We start from the raw sequence: 26,189 nt of genomic DNA, 5'->3' as shown, positions 1-26,189 counted from the left end.
ATGAAATTAATAAATTTTATTTTCAAATCTGTAGTAATTACTCATAATACTAATGTACTAAAGGTAACCCTCATTTAATTGTAGGAGATGTGTTCTAAGAAATTTGTATAGAGTAAATTTCTACACAAATTACAGAGGAAGAAGTGACCACTTCCCTATAAAAATGTATCCCCATAAAATGGGGATATGTTTTTTTTTTTTTTTTTACTTTATTTGACTGTTATATATTTTTTTCTGTTTTTTACAGACTGAGAGCTTTATTCGTTATTATTTGTGCATTATTGGGTAACCTTTTGATCCATGCAATTAAGTTTTTCTAATTCTCAGATGGTTTCACTATGGCAATGGATGATTTTCTTTGCCAAGAAGGGAGTAACATTTTCTTTAATTTTATACTTTTCTTTAAAGACTGTTTTTATTGTTGACTCACTTAATTTAAATTCATGTGCGAAATCACCAATCTTAAAAACAAATTCAAGTTTTTGTATATTTTTAACTTTGTATCCAAATTGATAACAGCATGCTTCTTTTTATGTGCTGGCATATCTTCATTGTTCTGACTTTTCTTTCTAGTCTTATTGATATGTGTAATAAAGGTGCAGTTAAGCCTGTAATAAGTGTCGAAAACACAGAATGATAAGAAATAATATTTATTAACTTATTTGCTGATATTTCACTGATATTATATCCAGCATCTTCAGAGCACAAAAACAGTTTGTCATAGTATGCAAAACATCAACAATTTGGTATAACAGTATAGTTTGATATAGTTTAAAAAAATCGTAACAGAGAACACTAGGAACTAAAGTCCTAATTAGGTGCCATATATGTTGTAAAAAGAGAGAAAACAAATATTAATTAGAACTCCCAGATATTTGATAAATTTATACAGCCATACTTGTTGAGGTTTGAAGTATGTTTTAAAGCTTTTGTTGATTCCAAAAACAATCTCTCTGACATATAATGACTTCTGTGTAGTACTTTTTTTTTCTTCCAATTATCCAAGGCATGGTCTGCTAAACTTGACTTGCCAGATATATTTTTTATGTTCACTAAGGCAAATGTCACCAGTTCTTCCTGTCTGTCCTTGATAAGCCTTGTCACAAGAACAGCATACCTCATAAGCTCCTGGATGTGATAAAGAAGAGAATTTGTCCTTTGGTAAACAGATGAGAGTTGCCAATTTGACATAAGTTTTAAATATGGTGCATAGCTGATATTTATTGAGCACTCTAGATATCTTTTCAGATGCACCTCGAAAGTATGGAATGATAACAATTTTGCTGTGGTCTTGTCTGGTTGGCAATGGAGGGTATTTCTGGAGAACATTTAGTATTTTTTCTATTCTATGGAGATTATAGCCATTGGCTAAAAAGGTGTGACATAAGTGAGTGAGTTCAGCAGTAAGAGCTTTGTCATTGAAACAAATAGCCCTAGCTCTGTGAGTTAGTGATTTTAAGATACCCTACTGTTGAGCTGGTTGATGGGGTGAACCGTTTGTGCAAATATCTCCCTGTATGTGTGGGTTTTCTATAAACAAAAAAAGACAAGGAATCATCTTAAAAAAAAAAATAAAAAAAATAAAAAAAAAAAAAAAATCCTCTGATTGGAAAAGACCTGGGTTCGATTCTTGTCATGACTAGGGGAATCCTTATATGGACTTTTTCAGTTGAAGGTGAATTAGCCGATCTCATATGGTGGTAGCACATTTTTTTCTCGTGGAAACTCTGGTTTTTCATCCTGCGTACAGACAAATTGGCTTTCAGAACACGCAATTTACAGACAAAAAAATGCTGTTGTTGGTGATGATGGGCGATAGATGGTGTTGATGGTAGTAGTTGGATAATTTAGTAGTGGAGAGTATGAGATGTATTTAGCGAAGTAGAGTAGTGTGCTCTCCCATGATGAGTCCTTGGACTCCCTGGAGGTGTCATGTAATAATAATAATTATCTGAAAGATGTGTGACTAGTGTATCCAGGAAGGACAAACAGTTGTTAGCATCCTGTTCTATTGTGAAGTGGATTTTAGGATGTCTATTTAAATGCACTTAAAATGTATTCACTAAAAATGTATCCAACGTGTCTGGACAATGTGACTAAATGGCAAACACATCATCAACATAGTGTAGCCAAACCACTTGTTTGAGAGTGGCTGTATTCATAGCTACTTTTCCAAGTGTTCTGTGTAGAAATTGGCTAATGGGGGAGAAAGGGTGGGGAGTACATTGCTGTCCCATCTTATTGTTGTATATCTTCCCTTTCCATATAAAATAACCTGCATGTACTGTAAATTTAGAACAGGGGCAAAATGTGACTTTAGTAAATCAAGGGTTTCAGTTAATGATGCATTTGTAAGTAGTAAAATGATATCAAAACTAATCATTACATCTGACCTTTTTAAGATATGATTTTCTAAAATACTTTTTAGGTGAACAGAATTTTTAACGAAAGAGGGACAGAATTATATTATGGCAAGTTGGGTCTAGCAGACCATGCCTTGGATACTATTTTGCACAGGATCAATTGGAAGAAAACAAAAGTGCACCACAGAAGTCATAAGTCAGAAAGATTGTTTTTGGAATCAACAGAAGCTTTAAAACATACTCCAAACCTCAAGAAGTATGGCTGTATAAATTTATCAAAGGCATGGTCTAGGGACACAATAATTTTAAGATCTAATTAATATTGATTTTCTCTCTCTTTATTCAACATAGATGTTGTCTAATTAGGACTTAACTTTAGTTCCTTGTGATCCGTTAGAATTTTTTTAAATATCCCCACTGTTATACCAAATTGTTGATGTTTTATATACTGTGACAAACTGTTTATGTACTCTGAAGATGCTGGATATAATGCCAGTGAAATATCAGCAAATAAGTTAATAAATATTATTGCTTATCATTCTGTATTGTCATCAATGCCGTGAAAATAAATAACATACTGTGAACACAGTTTTCTTTCTATGCATTTAAGCCTGTAAGAAAATAAATTTAAGATACCAAGAAATTATATACTTGGTTTAATCCTTCATCCAAGTATAAGCAAACAAAGTTTGCACCTGAAGTAATTTCAGGACTGGGGCAACTCGTATATAGAAGCTAATAACTTCACATCACTTGCTTTAGTATCCCATAATGCAAAGCACATACCCTTATGGACATATATAATACTATGAATTATGGGAAGGGTCACTACCCAGATCCTTACATACTATAAATTAAAGATTATAGATAAAATTTATTAAAGATTAAAGATAAAGTATAGTCAAGTGGAAAAACTTTCAACTATCTCTAATTCAGAGTATTTTAATAATAAGGTGTGACACCTTTTGGCTACTCATATATGAAAATATGACTTCTGCATTACTTTAACCTTAGTATCACTTCTGGGTCTGGCTCCCACTGAAGAGACCTCAATGAAGGTCGAAACTGGTCTGGGTAGTGACCCTTCCTATAATCCATAGCATTATTCACGTCCATAAGGATATGTGCTTTGCATTGTGGGATACTAAGTCAAGTGATGTGAAGTCATTAGCTTCTATATAAGAGTTGCCCTAGTCCTGAAATTACTTCAGGTACAAACTTTGTTTGCTTACACTTGGATAAAGGATTAAACCAAGTATATTATTTCTTGGTATCTTTAATTTATAATACAACCAAATGGGAAAACTTCCAATGAGCCTGTAATAAATAAATGTGTGGAAGCAATAGCATTGGAAGTGTATCGAACTAATGTCCTCTGTTTGTAAAGTGGTGTCAGCAGTGAATTTTGAACTCACAGATATGTGCACTGTGCTGCGCACATGCATGGCAGTGTATAGATAGTGCCATAACATACACTGGTGGGAAAAAACTCATAAAAGCAAATCTTCATAAATACGGGAATACCTGTTTAGGTGTATAACCTTTCATGGTAGGAGTTACACAGCTTATCGTTCACCACATCATTTATTATCTTCTAAAATTCTCTCAAACATTTTTTTTTAAATGTAAATATATAAAGCAATCATTAGATTAGACCTATCATTTTTTTAAAGAGCATAATAGACCAAGATATAAAATCTTGCAATATTGTAAAAGTAAAATTCATAGAAAAGTCTTTGGACTTGTAAGAGATAGCACAACAGAAAAATAGCAAAGACAATAATCAAGAGGTATAGATCTTTGCTACTACTAACTGATGCAATCAGAGCCCAAGATGATGGCATAGCCATTTCAAAATAATGATTAAACAAGTATTTTAAGATGTAATGGATAATTGCAGTGATTCTGAGAGGATAATATCCCAGTCCTGGATTAGACTCAGAGTTCAGGACAGAAAAGAGGATAGATGATAATCCTAGTTTAGCTTTTCAAGTTTTAATATTTTTATAAATATTGATGCATATTTATACATTTTTATATACATACAAAGAGACAGTTCTGTGTTGTTTCATCATTTATTCAGTATAATGTTCAGATCGTATTATATATGCATTTGAATTATATATATGTTGTTAAGTTAGAGGAGCTTCGATCATCCACGGAGATTCCTTCGCACGCAAGGCCCGCCATTACGGCAAACTGAAGCTTAAGTTATCCAGACAACTTAACCGTCTGGCATTCCTAAAACGCTGCCGGGATAATCAAGTTATCCCAAATTGTGTAAAATTTAAACACCGCTTCGTCTCACAGAAAGCTCTCCGTATCTACAACCGGGCAAGCCAGGCTTTACTTCGGGAGCAAATTACCGCTACACGCGGTTCCCTAGCCGACATAAACAGAGCTATTTTAGCGCTAGAGGATGAGCTTTCACATACGCTTAATCACGAGCTTTGGTCAGTCCTACATGACGTCTCGTGTACAGCAGCTAACAAAGAATTCGATCGAATATGGAGCCGACATATCAACAAGTTTGATAAATTATTAAACTCGGCATCTAAACCTAAACTACAAACCAACACTGTAGTTAACCTTTCTTCAGTTAGCCTGAAGCCTGAAGCACTCAACGCTCTATCACGTAGTCACAACTTCGCCATTGCTCCTAAGAAATTACCGGCCGAGGAATTAATGATCCCAATTGAACGCGGAATTCACCAACTTCCAAGCCACATCACCAACGATATTCGATTGGATGTAGCCTGTGTTCTCAAAAAAGCAAAACCTCCAAAATCCAACATATCTATTAGTGAATACAAATCACTACAAGAATTGAAGAGAAACAAAGAAATAGTGATCACCAAAGCGGATAAGGGGAACGCCACTGTGGTACTCAACCTTAATGACTACACAGGTAAGCTCAAGGCTTTGCTATTAGATCGATCCACTTACCTCCCTATTAATTACAATCCCACCAACTCACAAATTAGAAAACTCCATAAGCTCCTTAAGAAGGTTACTTCTTGGCCTGTGGAGGTTACCAACAAACTAAAACCCTATAACTCTAGACCCCCCGCATATATGGGCTCCCTAAAATACATAAAGAAAATGTGCCATTACATCCCATAGTGGATGGCATTGATTCCCCCACTTACAAACTAGCAAAGCATTTAGCCAAAGCGCTCTCACACTATACTGGCAACACACCATCACACATAAAAAACTCAGCCCACTTCAAAGCCAGTATAGAAAACCTTACACTGCAACACAATGACATAATGGTCAGTTTTGATGTCTCCTCCCTATTCACGAATGTACCCCTCAAAGAAACCCTAGAGCTAATCCAAGCTAAATTTCCTCCCGATATCTCAGCCCTATTTCAGTTTACAATAAACTCAGGCTATTTCGTATGGCAGGAAAAATTCTATAAACAGATAGAGGGGACAGCCATGGGTTCACCACTTTCCCCACCCTTGGCCAACTTCTTTATGGAGACCTTTGAAGAGAAAGCCTTAAACTCAGCCCCACAAAAACCTACCATATGGCTTCGCTACGTTGATGATGTGTTTGCTGTTTGGCTACATGGCCCAGATTCACTCCTCTCCTTCCTAACACACTTAAACAACCAACACCCTAGAATCAAGTTCACCCTGGAAAAAGAGGAAAACAATAACCTCCCCTTCCTAGACACACTTAAACAACCAACACCCTAGAATCAAGTTCACCCTGGAAAAAGAGGAAAACAATAACCTCCCCTTCCTAGACACACTAGTCACCCGCCAACCTGATGGAACCTTGGTTTTCTCAGTTTATAGAAAACCCACCCGTACAGGCAGATACATTCACCAACAATCCCATCACCCCCCTCACAACAATATGGAGTTAAGACACTATTCAACAGGGCAAAAGTAATCTATTCAAATGATCAAGCCCTAACCACTGAACTAAATCACATCCATGACACTTTCTCAGCCAATGGCTACCCCCCCCCCCCCCCCCAAAAAAAAAAATCCAGAGAATACTTAACCCAGTGATCCACAACCCACCCCCCCTCCCCTTCACAAAAAAGATTACTCTAAATCCATCACCATTCCCTACATCCGAAGCACCTCAGAAAAAATAAACAAAATCTTAAGAAAACATGACTTAACCACATGTTATAGACCACATAGAAAATTGGCATCCCTTATCCGCTCCACTAAAGACCAACCACTCCCCCTAGACCTACCTGGTGTATACCAGGTCCCTTGCAGCTGTAAATTGTCTTACTTTGGCCAAACAGGCAGGACAGCAAATATCAGAATCTCAGAACACAAGGATTACATCCGATTTTACCAGTACAGCCACTCGGGGCTTGCAGACCACGCTCTGGATACTCGCCACAGAATAAGATGGAAGAAAGCCACAGTCATACACCGCAGCAAGTTCAAGTATGAAAGACTATTCATGGAATCAGCCTCAGCCCTTAGGAACATGCCAAACCTCAACAAATTTGGATGCATGAGACTGCCCCAAATTTGGGAAACAATTATCAGAACTTCAGCCCAAAGGCCAAGAACCACCAATATAGCCCACCAGGGGGCACCACCAGGACTTTAGGAAAACGTTAGCTTCCTAGCTTCAGTTCTCATTTGCTGTTATGTAGTTATTAAGACACTATTCAACAGGGCAAAAGTAATCTGTTCAAATGATCAAGCCCTAACCACTGAACTAAATCACATCCATGACACTTTCTCAGCCAATGGCTACCCCCCCCCCCCCCAAAAAATCCAGAGAATACTTAACCCAGTGATCCACAACCCACCCCCCCCTCCCCTTCACAAAAAAGATTACTCTAAATCCATCACCATTCCCTACATCCGAGGCACCTCAGAAAAAATCAACAAAATCTTAAGAAAACATGACTTAACCACATGTTATAGACCACATAGAAAATTGGCATCCCTTATCCATTCCACTAAAGACCAACCACTCCCCCTAGATCTACCTGGTGTATACCAGGTCCCTTGCAGCTGTAAATTGTCTTACTTTGGCCAAACAGGCAGGACAGCAAATATCAGAATCTCAGAACACAAGGATTACATCCGATTTTACCAGTACAGCCACTCGGGGCTTGCAGACCACGCTCTGGATACTCGCCACAGAATAAGATGGAAGAAAGCCACAGTCATACACCGCAGCAAGTTCAAGTATGAAAGACTATTCATGGAATCAGCCTCAGCCCTTAGGAACATGCCAAACCTCAACAAATTTGGATGCATGAGACTGCCCCAAATTTGGGAAACAATTATCAGAAGAACTTCAGCCCAAAGGCCAAGAACCACCAATATAGCCCACCAGGGGGCACCACTAGGACTTTAGGAAAACGTTACCTTCCTAGCTTCAGTTCTCATTTGCTGTTATGTAGTACTTGTGTGCACGTGTTTTTGTAATAAGTTCCCAAGAAGATGGCAACGTGATGTTCGCCGAAATATCGGAAAGTATATATTAAAGTTTATTTAATTTATATGTCTAGTATACGCTGTCAATTCCTTAAATATTAGTTATCATGTTTAACCAGCGTATAAGCCTCTCAACAAGAAAAATAGAGGAGCTTCCTACTGTATGTGCTTTTATAGCTATTAAATTTTATAAAAATATTGTTTTACATTGTTGCATTTATTATTATTATTAGATGATATCTGAATTAAAGGAGAAAGAATCCTGCTTGAATGACATAACATGTGAGCTAGCTAATCTACAAGCTACTTATCAGGAACAGGTTAGTAAGAATTTTTTGTGCTAAATGTAATTAATTATTGTTATTGTTGATTGTTTTTTAAGTACACCAGTAGAGACAATCATAGTGTCTGGCACCTGTGTGCAAAACTTTAGTTGGCGCCCCTATCCCCCCCCCCCCCTCCAATAAAAAAATCACTTTAAAAAAAACGTGTTTTTTTTTTTTTTTTTAACTATTTCCTCCTCTTTGGCGCCTTTACTATCCTGGCGCCTGTGCAGGAACTCTTTCCTCTGGCATACATAGTACATGTCATATTGTTTCTTAACTCACTAATACATTTTTAGTGACTAGCTAATGTACTTGCTATTCCCTCTCCCCATTAGCATTGTATTCTGCTGCTAACGCTAACCATATGTATCAAAATTTAACTTCATCTCTCTCTCTCTCTCTCTCTAGTAATCACTTGCCTCTGCAAATTTAATAGGGATGACTTTGTATTCTCTCCTTCCTGTCATTTATGAAAAGTCTGAGCTACACAGCTAACGTTCCCTTAATCTCTTAACATAATCAACATATTTGAATCTTTCTTCTCTTTCCTCATCCTTGCCAGAATCTAGACAACTGTGAGAAGTCGCATTTCATTACATTATAGCCTTATAAAATGGAAGAATAGTTTCTTATCCCTATTTTCTTCAATGCTGGAGTCATTTGTATTATGTTTACAATGAGACTACTAAACCCCAACCTACCTATTCACTAAAATACCTAGATCCTTGGCCTTATTTTCTCCAGTAAATTCCAAACAATATAGTGTGCATTTTTCAATCTCTTTAATCAAGAAGGCTTAATCGTGCACCTGACAAGGCACAACTGCTATCTTTTATCATTTGTCCACATCACTAATCTGTTCAAATCTTACTACAGAAACTCCATACTTTCGAAATTCACTATAGCAGACATTACTGTCACAAATTTACTCACTACACCTCTGAATCAAAAAATTAGAATAATCAAAGAAAATTTGTTGAATGATTTGCAATTCTAATATATTGCATAAAAAATAATTATTACTAAATATCGATTAGCATAATCTAAATCTACATACTTTGTAGATTATATAACTATGTAAACACATAAAAATGTGATATAAATTATAAGAAAACCGTTATCTGAAAACATTCACAAACTTAGAATAATTTTTAACCTTATTCAAAATATTAGAATATTCTAAATTTTTCCAATTGGTTTTGAGGAGAGCATAGAAATAACATATATTTCAGTAGCTGTGGGACTGACCCGTGTGTGAGGAATCGTTTGCTCATGGGTTTAAATTAATCATTTGCTAAACATTGGTTGAATGATTGACATATCAGAACTAAGAAGTTTCATATGGTGTTTCTACACAAAGAAAACCAAACTCAACAGTTTATAGCTAAGGAGTTGAAATGTTCTCAAGCAAGTATGAGTAGAGTATTGAGGCAGTAATCTAATAAATGGAGTTTTCAAAATAATCGCTGCAATAGTAATTGAAAGGTAATAAGTACAATGAGAGGAGATTGAAGAATATAGTAAGAAAAACCGCTTCTAAAGTGTAAGGTATTTTCACAAGAGAAGGAACGAACTAGGTGTTGATGTGTCTAAATTTACGATGTTGAGAAGACTTCACAAATTGGGTTTAAATCACATGTGCCTAAGACAAAGCTGCATATGATTTCCAAGCAAAAGGCAGCTGGAGTGCGATGGCATAAGCAAAGATTGTTGTGGGGTCAACAGGACTGGAAAAGGTACTTTTTATTAAGCAATGAAAATATGTTTTGTGTCCTATGGTCATCCAGAGGCATGTTTGGCATCTTAGAAGAAGATGCCAAAAGAAGCATTTGATAAAGAATGCATTAAATGTTCGGTGAAATTTGCAACCTTTGTCATGGTACTGTCATGGGCTTGTATGACTGGAGAGTGTCCAGGTAGGCTGTGTATTATGTACGAAAGAGTCAATTCCTAAGTGTACTGAGAAATTCTTGAGCACTTTATGTTACCAGCATCAGAAGATTTATGTGCTGGTGATTTCCTTTTTTCAGCAAGATTCAGCTTCTTGTCACACATTGATTTGACTCAAAGAAAGTCAAATCAATGTAGGCTTGCAAACTCACCAAATTTAAACCCTATTGCAAGAACTTGTAGGGGAATTATGAAGAAATGTCTTCAAGAAGTTGCACCAAGTGACAAAAATCAACTTGTTTCTAGTCTGCTCACCATATAGGCATGTTTCGATTTAAAAAAAAAAAAAAAAAGAGACTGTGAACTGCAGGTAAATAATATGCCCAACCATTTACAAGCTGTCACAAAAGCTAAGGGGGATGCAACAAACTATTAATGTTGTTTCCATGTAATTTTTGTGCATTTATTTTTGCATTAATCTAATATTTTGAACCATGTTAAAAATTATTCTAATTTTGTGAATTTTTTCAAATAGCAGTTTTCTTATAATTATATTGCATTTTTATGTGTTTACATGGTAATATAATCTACAAAGTATTTAGATTTGAATTATGTTAATTCATATTTGGTAATAATAATTATTTTCTATGCAATAAATTAAAATTGCAAATCATTCAACACATTTTATTTGATTATTCTAATATTTTGATTTGGAGGTGTATAACAACTACTGAAAAGTCTCCAACTTGAGACTTGCATACATAATGCTGCTCTAAAGGGACTTAATTCACTATATCATACTGTTCATCATCAAGAATTATTTCTGCAGCCCATACAAGTTTACTATAGTGAGAGCTGACTATATTATAATTGTGCCATGTTTTAGTTAAATTGCAACTTCACATTAGCACAGGTCCAAAGATGGTCCCTTGTGGGGAATTTGTGGAGAATTAAGAAGAAACGTCTTCAAGAAGTTGCCCCAAGAGACAAAAATGAAATGAACTGTGTCTCATCCTCTGAGACACTGTCCCTCCATATAGAGCACTGCTATATCTATTTTTTTAACTTTACACACAAGGTTTTGAGTAAACTGGGTTGGCAAGTGGAATGTTATCAGAAGCAATCAAATGGTACAAAAGAGTAAGACATGGTCTTTCTTCTAGGATAAGATAGGAATGTGTTTTGGTAACATTAAAATTCAATAAATTAGCTTCATGGTACTTCAGAATGACCAGAGGACCAGCGTTCCATTGGACGTGAAAAATCTTGAAGCTTGAGTTATCTCTGCACTACAAGATTTTGCAATTTTTTTATGTTGCTCCTTCTCACAAAAAGTTCTAAACCTATAGTACATTTATACCTTCAGAGGGCTAAAGATTTTTCTATTTTTATTAATTTTTACATTTTTTATTTATTTTTCATAATCCATAAACCTTACTCTAGAGACCAACTTGGAGGTTTTTCAAGCCACTTCAATCCTCCAATGATCCAGATTGTAGTCTCACGATGGATAGTGAAATTCATCTTTCAGCTGAAGATATTACAAATATCCATGCCTGCTACAGAATGTGAATCTTTAACTCCATTGGTTGAAGAGTGGATTGCTAATCACTTAGACAATCAGACTGGTGGTAACACAAAATAAAGATTTTCCACTCCATCTGCTGTAGCTCATACAGTGGCCTTCCATGTAACATTCTCTTTCTTCAAATACCTTTTGTGTGATGTCCACTGAAACTGTGGTGCTCAGCCCCTGAAAACTTATAATTTTTTCTGCTCAAGAGAGTACTTTCCATTATTCAGCTGCCAATATTATATAAATTCCAGCTTCACCCAACCACTGAATGTGAAAAGGTGAGGCATCAGTTAGCTTTCTCATGGACATAGACATTCTGTTTTGCTGTATTGTCTACTATCATCTCTCCTCCTCTATAAGCCTGTAAGAACCAAGCAAGCATTTGTCTACATCCATACACAGGCTTAAAAACTTCTTGAACTTCTTATCCTCCTTTTTCTTAAACAGTCATGCTCCGGTCACATAACACATTAGTTTCTGGACCATCATCATATAATGAATTTCGTTGTATAGTGAATCACTGCCTTTTTTCACTTGTAGATATATTTAATGATTTAATAACATTTTTACTCAGTAACACGTGTACATAAATGACAAAGCATTTATTTATGTGAGGTATGCAAATGAAAAATTTAGGATAATTTTCGCAAACAAAAAAAGTTATTCTGAATAGCTTGACTTAAGGAAACATGCCAACCAGTTTGGTCATCATTCTACATCATTAAACATTTTTCCATTTTAGCAGTAAAATTGTCACATTAACTGTTGTATCACTTTTCACTTCCATTAGAACTTGATGTTTGTTTTTACAACTGTAACAGTATTGCGAGATTAGTTTAACCTGTGGCCTCTCTCATTGTTCAATACAGCATCATCACTTATTCATCATCGTTATCAAATTCCATGTATGTTTGGGGGGGATACAGAATATTATGATGGTTCTACATGAAATGTTATATCATTACTAACTTCTGATTGAAATTTTCCACCATATTAATCTGTTATCTATTAAGATTCCAATATTATCAAATCTTATATTTCTGTATTCTAAAGCACTTTTTACTTTATCAAACCAACTAGATCTTAGTCTTCCATTGGGTCTTTTTTTGCCTTGTTTTGCTAATCTTTCCTCTACCATTCTGTGGACACATTTATGCCAGGCAGTGTCTGCACATGCATAAACTGCTGGCAGTAACTACCTATAATGTATATATGCTGCTTCTGCATAAACTTTTTTGCATTTTCACAAAGCTTATACTCCATGTTAGTTGCAACTTTTCGGTAGAATTTTATTTGTAAACTTAGCATTTGTAGTGTCTGGATGATATTGAATATCTCAAATATAATTCAAACTGATTTCAAATTGTGTGCTTTCTTTATCCAAAGACTGCATTATAAATATCTGTTATGAGTATTTTGTGGAACTGTTATTTAGGACATTAGGACTAATATATTTAGTTAGCTGCTTTGTTTAGTGCTGAAATAAATCTGTTTTGCAGCATCGATCTGTGAGAGGGGATTTTTTTCCATTATGAGTGTCATTCCAGTTATTTCTAATTACACTAATTGTTGCTAAATGTTCTGTACTGTATTTAGTGATAAATAAAGCTACTTGTTTTTTCTTGCTTCTTCAGTATAGCATCTGTTCAGGTTGGAATGTTTTTCATGGTATAGGAACATTTTTATTCCATTCTTTGGAAAGAACAGATGAAGTAAAATTTTTAATTTTCCTGAATAAAAATTAATAATTCTATGTAATATAAGTGGTTAATCTACAACAAAATTCTAGTATATGTGAGTTATCTATTGTTAATAAGACAGAAGCGCCACTAACAAAAAAAAAAAGGGGGGGGGGTAATGAGCATAGGATTTGCGAAAGATGGATAATTCTGATGTTGATTGGAAATTATACTATTATTGTGTAAAATGTATCAGTAAACAAAAGAAAATAAAGCAAAATATAAATAAATCAGAAATAAATGCACATGTCAAGCACAACAAATTTTATAAGACAATTTGCATCTCCATCAACTCACACATATTCCTAACAACCCACTCCTAAATGAATCACCTGATCATCATTTCTTCATCGAATTAACCTCTCCCTATAGGTATTTGCTGAACTATCAGATGTATATACAATTGTTTATTATCGATTAATTATCTATACTTTGAAAAAAAATTTCTTTTCTTTCTCCTCATAATTTTTTTCTAAATTATAACATCATAAATTCACTGATGCAAGTCTAGAATTTATAGGATCATATGCTATTTGTTCCACCCAGCAACTTACAGAACACAGATATAATATCACAGATGTTAATTATTAATATTATTTTTGCCAGTTGAAAGTATTTCTACTCACCCTTGTGTGACTAGAAGAAGGAATTTGAAATTGATTCACAAGATCCTCCACAATAATACCATGAAAAGCAAAAAAAAGATTACAAGAATGCCATAACCATACCATACCATACATTAGGGGAGTATCAGAAAAAATAGATAGAACGCTACATAAATACAACAAGGCAACTTTCTCCTGCAAAATTAAAAAGTATACTCAACTCATCCAAAGATCCCCTACCTTGCCCACCTGGGGATTTACAAAATCCAGTGCACCAACGGCCTACCCTACATAGCAGAAACAGGGCACACCATTCCTACAAGAAAAGACAAACATAAACTGTACATTAAATTCCTTCACTAAAAACAGGCCTTTCAGACCACATGCTTCGTAAATGTCACAAAGCTGGAAAGCGCCAAGTCCCTATACAACACCAAAACCTGGTTTAAAAGAAACTTCAAGGAAGCCTGTGAGATGCTGAAGCATCATCCTAATCTTAACAAGAATGATAGATTAGTAATTCCAAGAATCTGGAAACTTATCCATGATCAATCGATATAACATCCAGAACATGATAGCAGAACCCAAACACAAGAAAACCTTAAGATAAGAGGGAGTTAGAAATGTTTAATGTCATTCCACTGTAATTTTTTTTAATCATCTGTATATTATTATACTTATTTTTATTTCAAAAATAATTTTATTTATGTAAATTAAATAAGTAATTTTTATTTATTATATATATATATATTTTTCCACCAGAGTTCAGGTTAGTGTAAATGATTAACAAAGCATTTAGATTTAGCTTACTCTAGTGTCATCATCTATCTAATGTCCTGTGCATATGTATGTTTTTCCTGATTATGACCCTCCAAAGTCCATTTCCCACATCGTGGAGGGTGGACTTTGGAGGGTCAAGGTGGAGACTTTGCTGCCTCGGGCTGATATGGTAGCTGTGAAGGCTTACAGAGATCCTTGAAAAATGCCTGACTAAAGGGGCTGGTGACGATGTTAGGACTGCAGTGACATCTGTTTCATCATTGGTGGAAGAAAATTCATATATCAACGGCAATGTGAAACAACTAGCAGGCGGAAAAATCTGAATACAGATCAATGGCTGGTAGTTTGAGCCAAATTAGCTGGTTATTGCAGACGTGGAAGAGATCCGGCTCACCACATTACTACTATCCTATAGTCGACCATGGAGAATCAGAAATATCTTAAGTTCCGTGACATGGTTGCCAACCTCCTCCTAGGAGATGACACTTGAAGAAGACCTCAGTTATAGAAGTCAAAATATTAAGTGTTATTTGCTTAATTGTAAGTAAAGTAATTCTAGTAGCAAGGCTTATACGTTGGTCATACATAACTGGTAATTAGTTTACGGAATTAACAACGCATATAAAGTATATTAATTAAAGGTAACTTTAATGAATAACTTCTATATTTCGGCAACGTCATGTTGCCATCTTCAGGAACATAAAGATATGGTATGTGCACGCAGGCACTAACAAAAGCAAATGAGGAAAAAAGCAAGAAACTAATATTGTTCCTAAAGTCCTAATGGTGCCTCTGGTGGGCTAATTTGGTTGTCTTGGCAGTTGGGCTGAAGTTCTCATAATGTAAGTCTCCCAAATTTGGGGTAGTTTCATGCACCTAAATTTGTTGAGGTTAGAAACGTTTTTTAGAGCTGCTAATGATTCCTTGAATAATCTTTCGTATTTAAACTTGCTGCGGTGTATTATTTTTGTTTTCTTCCAACGAATTCTATGGTGGGTATCTAAGGCATGGTCTGCCAGCCCAGAGCGGCTGTACTGGTGAAACCGGATGTAGTCTTTGTGTTCTGAAATCCTGATATTTGTTGTTCTGCCTGTTTGGCCAAAGTAGGACAATTTGCAGCTGCAAGGGACCTGGTATACAATTCCACAATAAATATTACACCAAATCTATCACCATCCCCTACATCCAGGGCACCTCTGAGAAAATAACCAATATCCTCAAAAAATATGACCTTACTTCTTGTTACAGACCATATAAAAAGTTGGCATCCCTTATCCGCTCTACCAAAGACCAACCACTTCCCCTAGACCTACCTGGTGTATATCAGGTCCTTTGCAGCTGCAAATTGTCTTACTTTGGCCAAACAGGCAGAACAACAAATATCAGGATTTCAGAACACAAAGACTACATCCGGTTTCACCAGTACAGCCGCTCTGGGCTGGCAGACCATGCCTTAGATACCCACCATAGAATTCGTTGGAAGAAAACAAAAATAATGCACCGCAGCAAGTTTAAATACGAAAGATTATTCAAGGAATCATCAGCAGCTCTAAAAAACGTTCCTAACCTCAACAAATTTGGGTGCATGAAACTACCCCAAATTTGGGAGACTTACATTATGAGAACTTCAGCCCAACTGCCAAGACAACCAAATTAGCTCGCCAGAGGCACCATTAGGACTTTAGGAACAATATTAGTTTCTTGCTTTCTTCCTCGTTTGCTTTTGTTAGTGCCTGCGTGCACATACCATATCTTTATATCCCTGAAGATGGCAATGTGACGTTGCCGAAATATAGAAGTTATTCATTAAAGTTACCTTTAATTAATATACTTTATATGCGTTGTTAATTCTAAACTAATTACCAGTTATGTAAGTAAAGTAATTACTCTAGCACGTGTCTTGCCTCCATAAATTCTGCACAGTGAATTTTGCATCTTCATTACTTTCACTCTCACTAGCTTTCATTCCATTTACATTTCTTTCATTTACACATTTATAAGTTTCATTCCATCAGTCTGTTTCTCATTTGTTGATATCTCATAGTCTAACAAAATATATCACTTTCTACAAATCCATACTTTCTCTTGTTCAGTCTCTCCACAATCACATCTTTCAGATTTTGTCATGCATACACGTGCGATCATGATATCGAACCATTTTCAAAAAGTCTTTGTCATTAACAACATTTAATCTTCACACTGCGTAGACCTCATGAGTACTGTTATTGTGTTCCATTCAAGGCAAGATTCAAAAACCCATTCAAAAAATGGGTTTGAGGGCAGATAGTCCAAGATTTTTTTGTCCTTTTATAAGTTTGTCCAAGGGAACAATCGTCCAGTCGACATTTTTGTCCAAGAAGACGTTGTATCTTGTTCGTTCTGCCTCTGTTCCTCCTTCAGGGAATCTGTTATGCCAACCTTCTACAGAATTGTTGGTTCTCTGCATCCCATTGATGACCAAATCATGGATATTCCATACCTCGGGTGGAAAGCGAGAGTTTTCCACCCCTACGCCCTTGAGCTCGATGCCCTCTGATGTAAACACGTTCAACATACTCTATCATTCCTTCCAGGTCTTACGAAACTATCTCTGCAATGTAGTCAAATACCTCGAGTACATCGTCGATCAGCACGAATGGCAAGCCCAACAGCATTGATGCTTCTTCATTTATAGGGCTTCCTGCAACTTTATACTGCTGTGACAGACCCAACGCTGCCCTATGTTGCCAAAGGGCCTGAGAAAAGTACTCAGGCCCTTTATATTTGCATTAGGAAATATCTCCCATGCAGCATTCATGTTTGCCAGCTCGAAATCCATCATAACAGTATGTGGATTCACAATGATTTCTGCTTGTTTTGCAGTGTTGACAACATGCTGGTATATTGACCGATATGTAGTCTCAGTTTTTGTGGGAGTTAGAGCATACACCAGAGGCATGACATGCTCTCGAAATATTCCATGCATAGTAAACAACTGAGCAAATTGTGAGGATGCAGTTTTAAATGTGCCATCAGAGAAGATAATGCCACTCGCTCCAAGTAATCTCAGAATAAAGTTCGGATGAAATGTCCTACTGGACGAGATTTTGATTGGATGAAAATAATTGGACAAACTGCCCTGAAACCAAAAAATGTCATTAAATAAAAATAGCATTTATCTTTTCTGCAGTCCGAACGACAAGCATGTAGTGACCCCTCCTCTGGTATGCACCATCTAGGTAATATATACTTCTACAAATATCAGAAAAATGGATTTACTTATGCTAGATATTATAAAGTATTTGCATTTTTGTGCTTTCAAGATACAAAAAATATGAAAATGTATTTATTTATTTATGCTGTATATTTATTAATATGTCATCACTTAAAATCTCTATCTACATTCATATGGAAGAAATTCATATTGCCAACACATGCACTTCAAGTGTCATGGCAGTTCTGTCCATGTGATACAGTAAGATCTATCCCAATAATCACTTTTTTTTACTTGTATTATAGGCTCCCCACTAAGAATTCAGTTTGTTTTCCATGATTTACCTGTTTTCATAGCTTTTGTCTTTTTATAGCTGATTTTAATGCCAAATCAATTATAGCTGTTATTCATTTTAAAAGATCTTGAGGATCTTTTACTGCATTTATCTGCAAGTATAACATCATCTGCATAAAGTAAACATCATACTGAATATCTCCAACTTGGATATATTTAATGGAGATACCATGCATCCTTGTCATCCACCAGATTTAACATAAAGTGGCATTTTCATAAGTTATCCAACACTTCCTTCCTGCTGATTCAGTGTTAAGTATAGACTTCTGTATTGCATTGTATAATGTTGTTTGATACAGTACAAACAGAATGATGTAACCTATTAATTTATTATTATTATTACATGACACCTCCAGGGAGTCCAAAGACTCATCAAGGGAGGACATCTGCTCTACAACTCTGTCTGTACCAACTACACCAATGCCGTCTACTGTCCACCGCCACTAGTATTTTCACAGAAAATCACAAACATCCATGCTCACGACTGGATTCGAACCCACAGCCTTTTGGCTGGAGAGCAAATACGCTAACCACTCAGCCAACCAGTCTGGCATTATTATTATTTATTGTTGTTATCATCATTATCAGAGACTTCCTGGGAGTCAAGGACTCATTGAGAGAGGTCATAGATCATCTATACCAGATGTCATACCATTTCTTAAACTCATTCACACTGGATACACTCACCACTTCAGTATGAAAATTGTTCCGCTAACTCACTCAATCACTCACTGCTCTATGAGAGAAAAATCTTGCTCTCACATGTTAACCACAAATAAACTTGACTTCCACAGATGCCTCTGTGGAAGTCAAGTCCTCTCCCCACCTTCCATATAACAAAAAATTTCATCAGATGATAACCTATAACATCTTATCAGAAGTTTATAGATCTCTATCATATCATCCCATCTTTCTCCAGTATAACCTGCATTCCATAATCCTGACATCATCTTTATTACTCTTCTCTGCACCCTTTCCACAGCTTTATTCTCTATGAAGTGAGAAAAAACAAATCTGCACAAAGTAGTCCAGGTGTGGGCAGGTAAAATCTTGTAAGATATTGAATGTAAGGAGATTACTTCTCCTTACATTCATTATTTATTTCAACATTGCAGTTATCCTCTGCATTGTATTTGTGATTTTTGCAATGTGACCATTAAATTTTAATTTCCTACATACCATAACTCCAAGAACTCTTGTATCATCACTTTCTTATAGCATAATCCCATCAATATAATATGCCTTTGAAATCTTGTCACACTAAAGTACATAACTTTCCACTTGCTAATATTGAATTGATAGCATTATCATTTGCATACTGTTTTATTATTTAAGTCATTCTGTAAGTGCTATATATCAATAGCATACTGATTGTCCTGCCTACCCTTGCATCATAAGCAAACAATTGAACTCCTATCAGATCCTTCCCAACATCATTAATATATAGATTGAACAGCAATGGTCCGAGTACTGATCCTGGAGAAAACCAATCGTATTACCGTAAAAATCTAGTAGATTCACACCTACCATATACCACTCTCTGATACCCATCTATCAGCTACCCACTTATCCAAGTTGGTAGCATATTCAGATCCTATGTTCTCCAGTTTTTGCAGCTGCCTTTCACGTGGTGTCCTATCAAATGACTTAGCAAAGTACAACTGTACCATAGTGTATCCATTCCATATCTAATTCACTTATAACATTATTATAAATTATGAACAAACTGCTAGCACATGAACTCCCTTCATAAACCCATGCTGTTCTTTGCAAATTATAGTGTGTCTGTCAACCCATTTATGTATTGAAGTTCTTACCAGCCAACATCTCCAGAGATACTGATAAGTTAGTAGTTACACATTGATTTTTAGCACCATCCTTGTACATTGGAATAACCATACATTCTTTTCATTGCTGTGAGATCTTTCCTTAGCTGAGATTTAAGTTACACCAACATGTCAAGGGCCAAGCCATTTCGACTTAACATTCTTTTAGCACATGATAATATCCCATCTGGAAATTATCATCATCATCAAATTCCTGACATGTACCCTCAAGGGGGGGAGGGGGTGTACAAGATATGATAGTACTATGTGAAAAATTTGTCATTACTAACTTCTTATCTACAGTTTTCCTCCAAATCAGTCTGTTACTTGTCAAGACTCGAACATTATCAGATCTTACTTTTCTATCGTCTAAGGCACTTTGTACTGTATCAATCCACCTGTATCTTTATCTTCCTCGGGGTCGTTTTCCTGTCAACTTGGCAAAGAACACTTGTTTTGCTAATCTTTCCTCACCCATTCTGTTTGTGACCATACCACCTGAGATTAGCTCTGCTAACACATTTCTGGATGCTGACAGTGTCAAGTTCTTTCCTAATATCCTCGTTTTTAATATGATATTGCCATTGATGCCATCTTTTCACGCCTCTAATCTTTCTCAGGACTCTCATATCTGCAGCCTCTAATCTTTTGTCAAGTGTTTTACTTCTGACCCATCTCTTAGATCCATAAGTCACAACTGGTTTGAACACTGTCTTGTATACAGCTAATTTAGTGTTCCGACTAATTTCTCTCTTATTCCATATGAATTCCTACCAATTGAATTCCTACCATTGTAGGAATTCCTAACAATTGAATTCCTACCATGCCAGCTTTGTTCATTCTGTTGTCTATTTCCATATTTATGGAAATAGACAACATGGTGCGGGAAATGTACAGAAATGTGAAGACAAGTGTTCGGACCTGTTTGGGACAGACAGAAAGTTTTCAAGTAACAGTTGGCTTGCATCAAGGGTCAGCATTAAGTCTGTTTCCGTTTAATATTGTGATGGAGGTGAGAGAAGATGTGCCTTGGACAATGTTGTATGCAGATGACATCTTGCTGTGTGTAGATTCAAGAGAAGAAGCGGGAACTAAACTGGAAAGATGGAGAAAAGTATTGGAAGAGAGAGGTATGAGACTGAGCAGAAGTAAGACAGAGTATATGTGTTGCGCAGTGAGCGGCGGCAGCCAGGAGACAGATCTGGAGCTGGAAGGAAATGTCATCAGGAAGGTGAGAGACTTTAGATACTTAGGTTCAATAGTGGAAGAAGATGGAGGAGCTGAGAAGGAAGTGGGATGCAGGATACAAGCGGGTTGGAGGAACTGGAAGGAGATGGCTGGAGTGTTATGCGATAAGAGGGTGCCGATCAATCTGAAAGGCAAAATTTATAGGACAGTAGTGAGGCCAGCTATGACATATGCTATAGAAACTGTGGCCCTGAGGAAAAATAACATCAGCAGGATAGAAGTAGCAGAGATGAGAATGCTTAGATGGATGTGCGGTGTGACCAGAAAGGATCGTCTGAGAAATGACTGTCAGGGGGAACAGTGAAAGTTACGAACTTAGGAGCGAAAATACAGGAGGCAAGGTTGAGATGGTTTGGTCATGTGATGAGGAGGGAGAACGAATATGTGGGAAGAAGGGTCATGCAGATGAATGTGCAAGGAAGGTAGAAGTGTGGGCGGCCAAAGAAGAGATGGAGGAGCTAGTAGAAGAGGACTTGAAGATGAAGAACTTGAATGTGGTGACAGCCCAAGACAGGAAGGTGTGGAGGAGACTCATTACAAACAGTGATCCCACTTAAGTGGGAGAAGCTGCAGAAGAAGAAGAAGAAGATCTTCACTAAAAATTATGCCTAAGTAGCTGAAATATTTTGCTTGTTCCACAGGTTCTCCGTTCAAAACACAGTTGACATTTTCAGTGATTCTGCCTATTTTCATTGTCTTTGTCTTTTTATTGCTGACCTTCATACTATATCTATTACAACAGTTATTCAGTTTAGTCAGAGAATCTTGTAAACTTGTTGCGAATTTATTTAGAAGCATAACATCGTCTGCATATAAAGCAAAGAGCTGACATTAGCATCTCCAAATTTGATATCATGATTAATACCACTTTCCTTCATAATGTGATCCATATAGATAATGAATAACAGAGGGGATTAAGTACATCCTTGTCTCACACCAGAGTTAACATTAAACCATCTTGCTGTACTTCCTTCAATTCTAATTTTTGATATAACACCCCATTGACACCATATAACTGTAGCGTATTGAATAGCTTCTCTCTTGGCACTTTGTCATATGCCTTTTCCAGATCAACGAAACTTAAATACAGATCTTTGTTATATTCCCATGCTTTCTCAACTATTTGTCGTAAAGTGAAGATCTGATCCGGACTTTGGCCTGAATCCAGCTTGTTCTTCACCAAGCTTTTTTTCCACAATTCTTCTCAACCATTTCTCAAGAATACAGCCATAAATCTTGCCCGGAATACTCAGTAGGGAAATACCTACTTGAATACAATTTGGTCGGCTAAATCCCAAATTGCCAGCCCATCCTCGTTGGTTCAGTATCCAGGTAGATACCCAACAGGGTGTACCACAAGAAGGTAAGGATTGTGGATATTATCATTAGTGCTAAAATATATCTCATCTGCTTCTGATACAAGGGCTATCTGCATTCATCAAAATACTTCTTTTGCATTCATTTTTTTCTTGACTTGCAGTATAGTGATAAAACTCTTTTGGGTTTGCCTTATTCTGTTTGGCCAATTTCTCTTCATACTCTGATTTAGCTTTCTGTGCAATACTCATAACTTTCTAGGTTGCAATTTATATATTTTGTAACATCTCTCCCTCATGTTGTCATGATATTCCTTTCATATCATCATCTTTTTTGTGGATCTCTTTTTTTAATAAGGTTACACATCCATTTCTCTCCCATTCTGTTTGTTCTTTGAACTCTATGGACACATTCAGATACACTTTATACTTGATCATACATGTTTATCCTTTCCAAATCTAAAAAAAAATCTTATACAAATCCTTGCTATGTTCCTATGGTTTCTCAATGTTGAAATTAAAATCTGATCATAACAGCCTCCATTTTTACCAAAACCCTTTCCCAAATTTCTGTTCCACAATTTCTCGTAGCTTCTTCTCAAGTATGCTTGCATAAATCTTTCCTCAAAACTCTCTGTAGGGAAATTTGTCTGTAATTCTCATATTTTGTTTTATTTCTATGCTTATAGATGAATATTATCAGAAATATTCTCCAATCATCCAGAATTTCACATTCGATATTTGAATATTTCTGATTGAATAAAATCTACTCCAGCTACCTTTTCATGTTTGAGATTTGTGATGACTTTTTCTTTCTCAAGTATGGACGTGTACTCATAATTGCATTCCTCTTGAGTATTTTCTACTAGTGTTCTGTAACTGCTTTTCTTATTTAATAATCTTTCAAAGTATATATATATATACATGTCCAAAACCTAAGGGCAAATACTATTTCTGAAATTCAGACAAATCAGTTTGTAACAATTTTTATGACTGAAGATTTCGAGTAGAAAGTGGGTACACATTCAAATTTTTGCATTACATGCAATGGGGTCATGCTGTAGCACTCAACAGGATAAAAGGAAAAAGGCTGCACTGTGTTTGGAGGAAGCTCTTTTTGTTAAGGAATAAAGTTGCAAACTTGGATGTCTTGTAATGTCTCAAAAATATTATCTAGGTCAGGGGTTCTCAACCTTTTTCAGTGGTGTACCACTATATTTAATTCAAGATATTAGATGTACCATATGGTACGTGTACCATAGGTTGAGAATCCCTGATCTAGATGATTTCATGCTGGGAAGAATTATTGGAGAGCTTGAAGGAGGCCACAGAATTAGTGATAATGCCAGAAAGTTTGGAATTTCACACAGCATTGCATCATGCTCCGGACAGCATTTCAAACAAATGGAATGTGTTTCAGACATTTACTAAGAGGTCGTCCTCACTCTGTGATGGATCATTAAGACAGATTTTTGGTTATAACAGCAAAATGTAATAGATTCACTATGGCAGGTTAGCTTGCAAATCAGCTCCATTCAAGTACACGGATATCTCGACAAACTGTGATAAAACATCTGCGACAAGTATGCCTGATGGCCTGTAGTCTGTATCCTTTTATCCACACCTCATCGTTAGAGCACATTTTCAGTGGTGTTGTATCCATAAAAATTGGATAAGCCCATTGGTGAATGGGCTAACATGCTCTTTACGAGTGACAGTTGTTTTAGTCTTCTCCAATTCTGGACGACACTTGATCTGACGTGAAAGTGGCACTGCTTCCCATCATGAGAATGTTCTGGAAAGGGATAGATACAATAGTGCTGGGGTCACGGTGTGGGGAGGCATTATTCTTAATGGACGCACCAATCTACAAGTGCTGGAAAAAGGGACTATGACTGGTGAACGATATTGCAAAGAAGTTCTTCAACATCATGTGCGATTGTTTTATGGTGCTGTAGGTGAAGAATTCATTTTTATGGATGACAATGCACCACCACCACCACCGCATCATACATGAGCAGTGGAGATACTTCTGGAGGCCAAGGATATTAATCAAATCAAGTGGCCAGCACCCCCCACCTCCCCCCGATCTCAATCCCATAGAACAAACACTTTTGGGAAGCAATAAGAAGACGCATTGCTGCTTGAAATTCCCTTCCAGAAAACAGACACCTTATTCCTGCTCTGAAGCAGGATTCAGCTAGTTTGTCTCACGAACTCCTAAATCACTTGGTGCTAGGCGTGGTACGACATTGTGAGAGCTGCACCACACTTCAGATTAGGCATATTCCATACTGAAATGTCTCTCCACATTGTTTTCTGTAAGCACTGCACATTAATTCCTTTACTATGTCGTTAGGAAATTTGCATTTGCCAAAAACGTATTGCTATTTAATTCGTACAAAATTTATAACACATATTTTGTGTAATATAATTTATTAGTATGCTGGCAATAAATTTATGTCCACATTTAGCTGTAGTCATAAAAATGTTTTCATATACAGGTAAAAATGTAGTTCATTCTTAGCTTTTGGACACCAGTGTGTGTGTGTGTGTGTGTGTGTGTGTGTGTGTGTGTGTGTGTGTGTGTGTGTGTGTGTGTGTTACTAGTTTGCTTATTTACACTTGAAAAAATCCTGTGCAATTGGGATGAAACGTCATGTTACATAAATAAATAAAGTAAATAAATGTTATCGACTTATTTCAGTGTTCTGCCTTATACACTGTCACACAAGAAAGGTTGACCTATATAGCAAATAAATACCTATGGCATTTATTAGTCTATGAGATTTGATCCTGACTGCCAATTTGAGCACTATCAGAGGAAACGGGAGAAGACGAAGACCTAAGGTCTTTTTTTTTAGAGGAAAAAAAAGACAAACTGTCTTTTGTATGCACTAAAAGTGACCAGTTGATTGTCATCCTGCATTTCTGTGCAATTCTCATGGCATTTTCATAGAAATACTATTGCAGAATGGCATATAAATTGATACTATAAATGACCTGGAAGTATGTGATGTCTTACCACTAAAAGGTTTTCCAAATGAATAGGAAGAGTGGAAAGTTCTATTATCACCAAAACTGTGAACAGGATCTGAGTTCAGTAAAAGTAGGCCATTCAATTACTATTCCAGTTATCCATCTTATCTCAGTTTTTAAGTCACTTTTATCATCTCAGTACTTTTCTGTCTTCGTGATATTTATCTTCTGTCTTCTTACAAAGTCTTCCCATTTACATTCTATAGCTAATTTTAATGCATAGTTCTTTCTGATATTTTTCTGTAATCTCTCAAGTGCTTAATAGAAACTGTTGATATGATTTTTTCTTTTCTAGGACTGTAAATCTGCTGACATGCTATAACAATGGTGAGTTGAGGAGAACAGCAGTTATTCCAAATGAATCAATGTGTAGGTTGTGCAAAAGGAATAGTCTACAATGTTGAAAGACCTATGGACTGCATTTAATGGACTGAAGGATTATATAGTGCTGATGGCTTACACCTAAATGGAATTGGAATTAGTTGTTTCAAGAAAGTAC

At 36.2% G+C, this 26,189-nt stretch overlaps 1 protein-coding gene across 1 annotated transcript in view; it reads left to right on the top strand.

Moving 5' to 3' along the window:
• LOC150109219 (uncharacterized) overlaps nucleotides 1–26,189 on the top strand; it is a 672,102-nt gene that overhangs the window by 183,649 nt on the left and 462,264 nt on the right. Inside the window, exon 13 of the mRNA XM_090401856.1 lies at nucleotides 8,032–8,118. Coding sequence (XP_090257982.1) covers nucleotides 8,032–8,118 — 87 coding nt within the window. The remainder of the gene's footprint in view (nucleotides 1–8,031; nucleotides 8,119–26,189) is intronic.

The sequence above is a fragment of the Typopeltis vanoorti genome, chromosome 2 (assembly GCF_054136105.1).
Source record: "Typopeltis vanoorti isolate ZY-2024b chromosome 2, IOZ_Tvanoo_1.0, whole genome shotgun sequence".
In the NCBI taxonomy this organism is placed as follows: Eukaryota; Metazoa; Arthropoda; class Arachnida; order Uropygi; family Thelyphonidae; genus Typopeltis; species Typopeltis vanoorti.
Note: the sequence above shows the minus strand (reverse complement) of the source record. Positions and strands in the feature narration are given on the sequence as shown.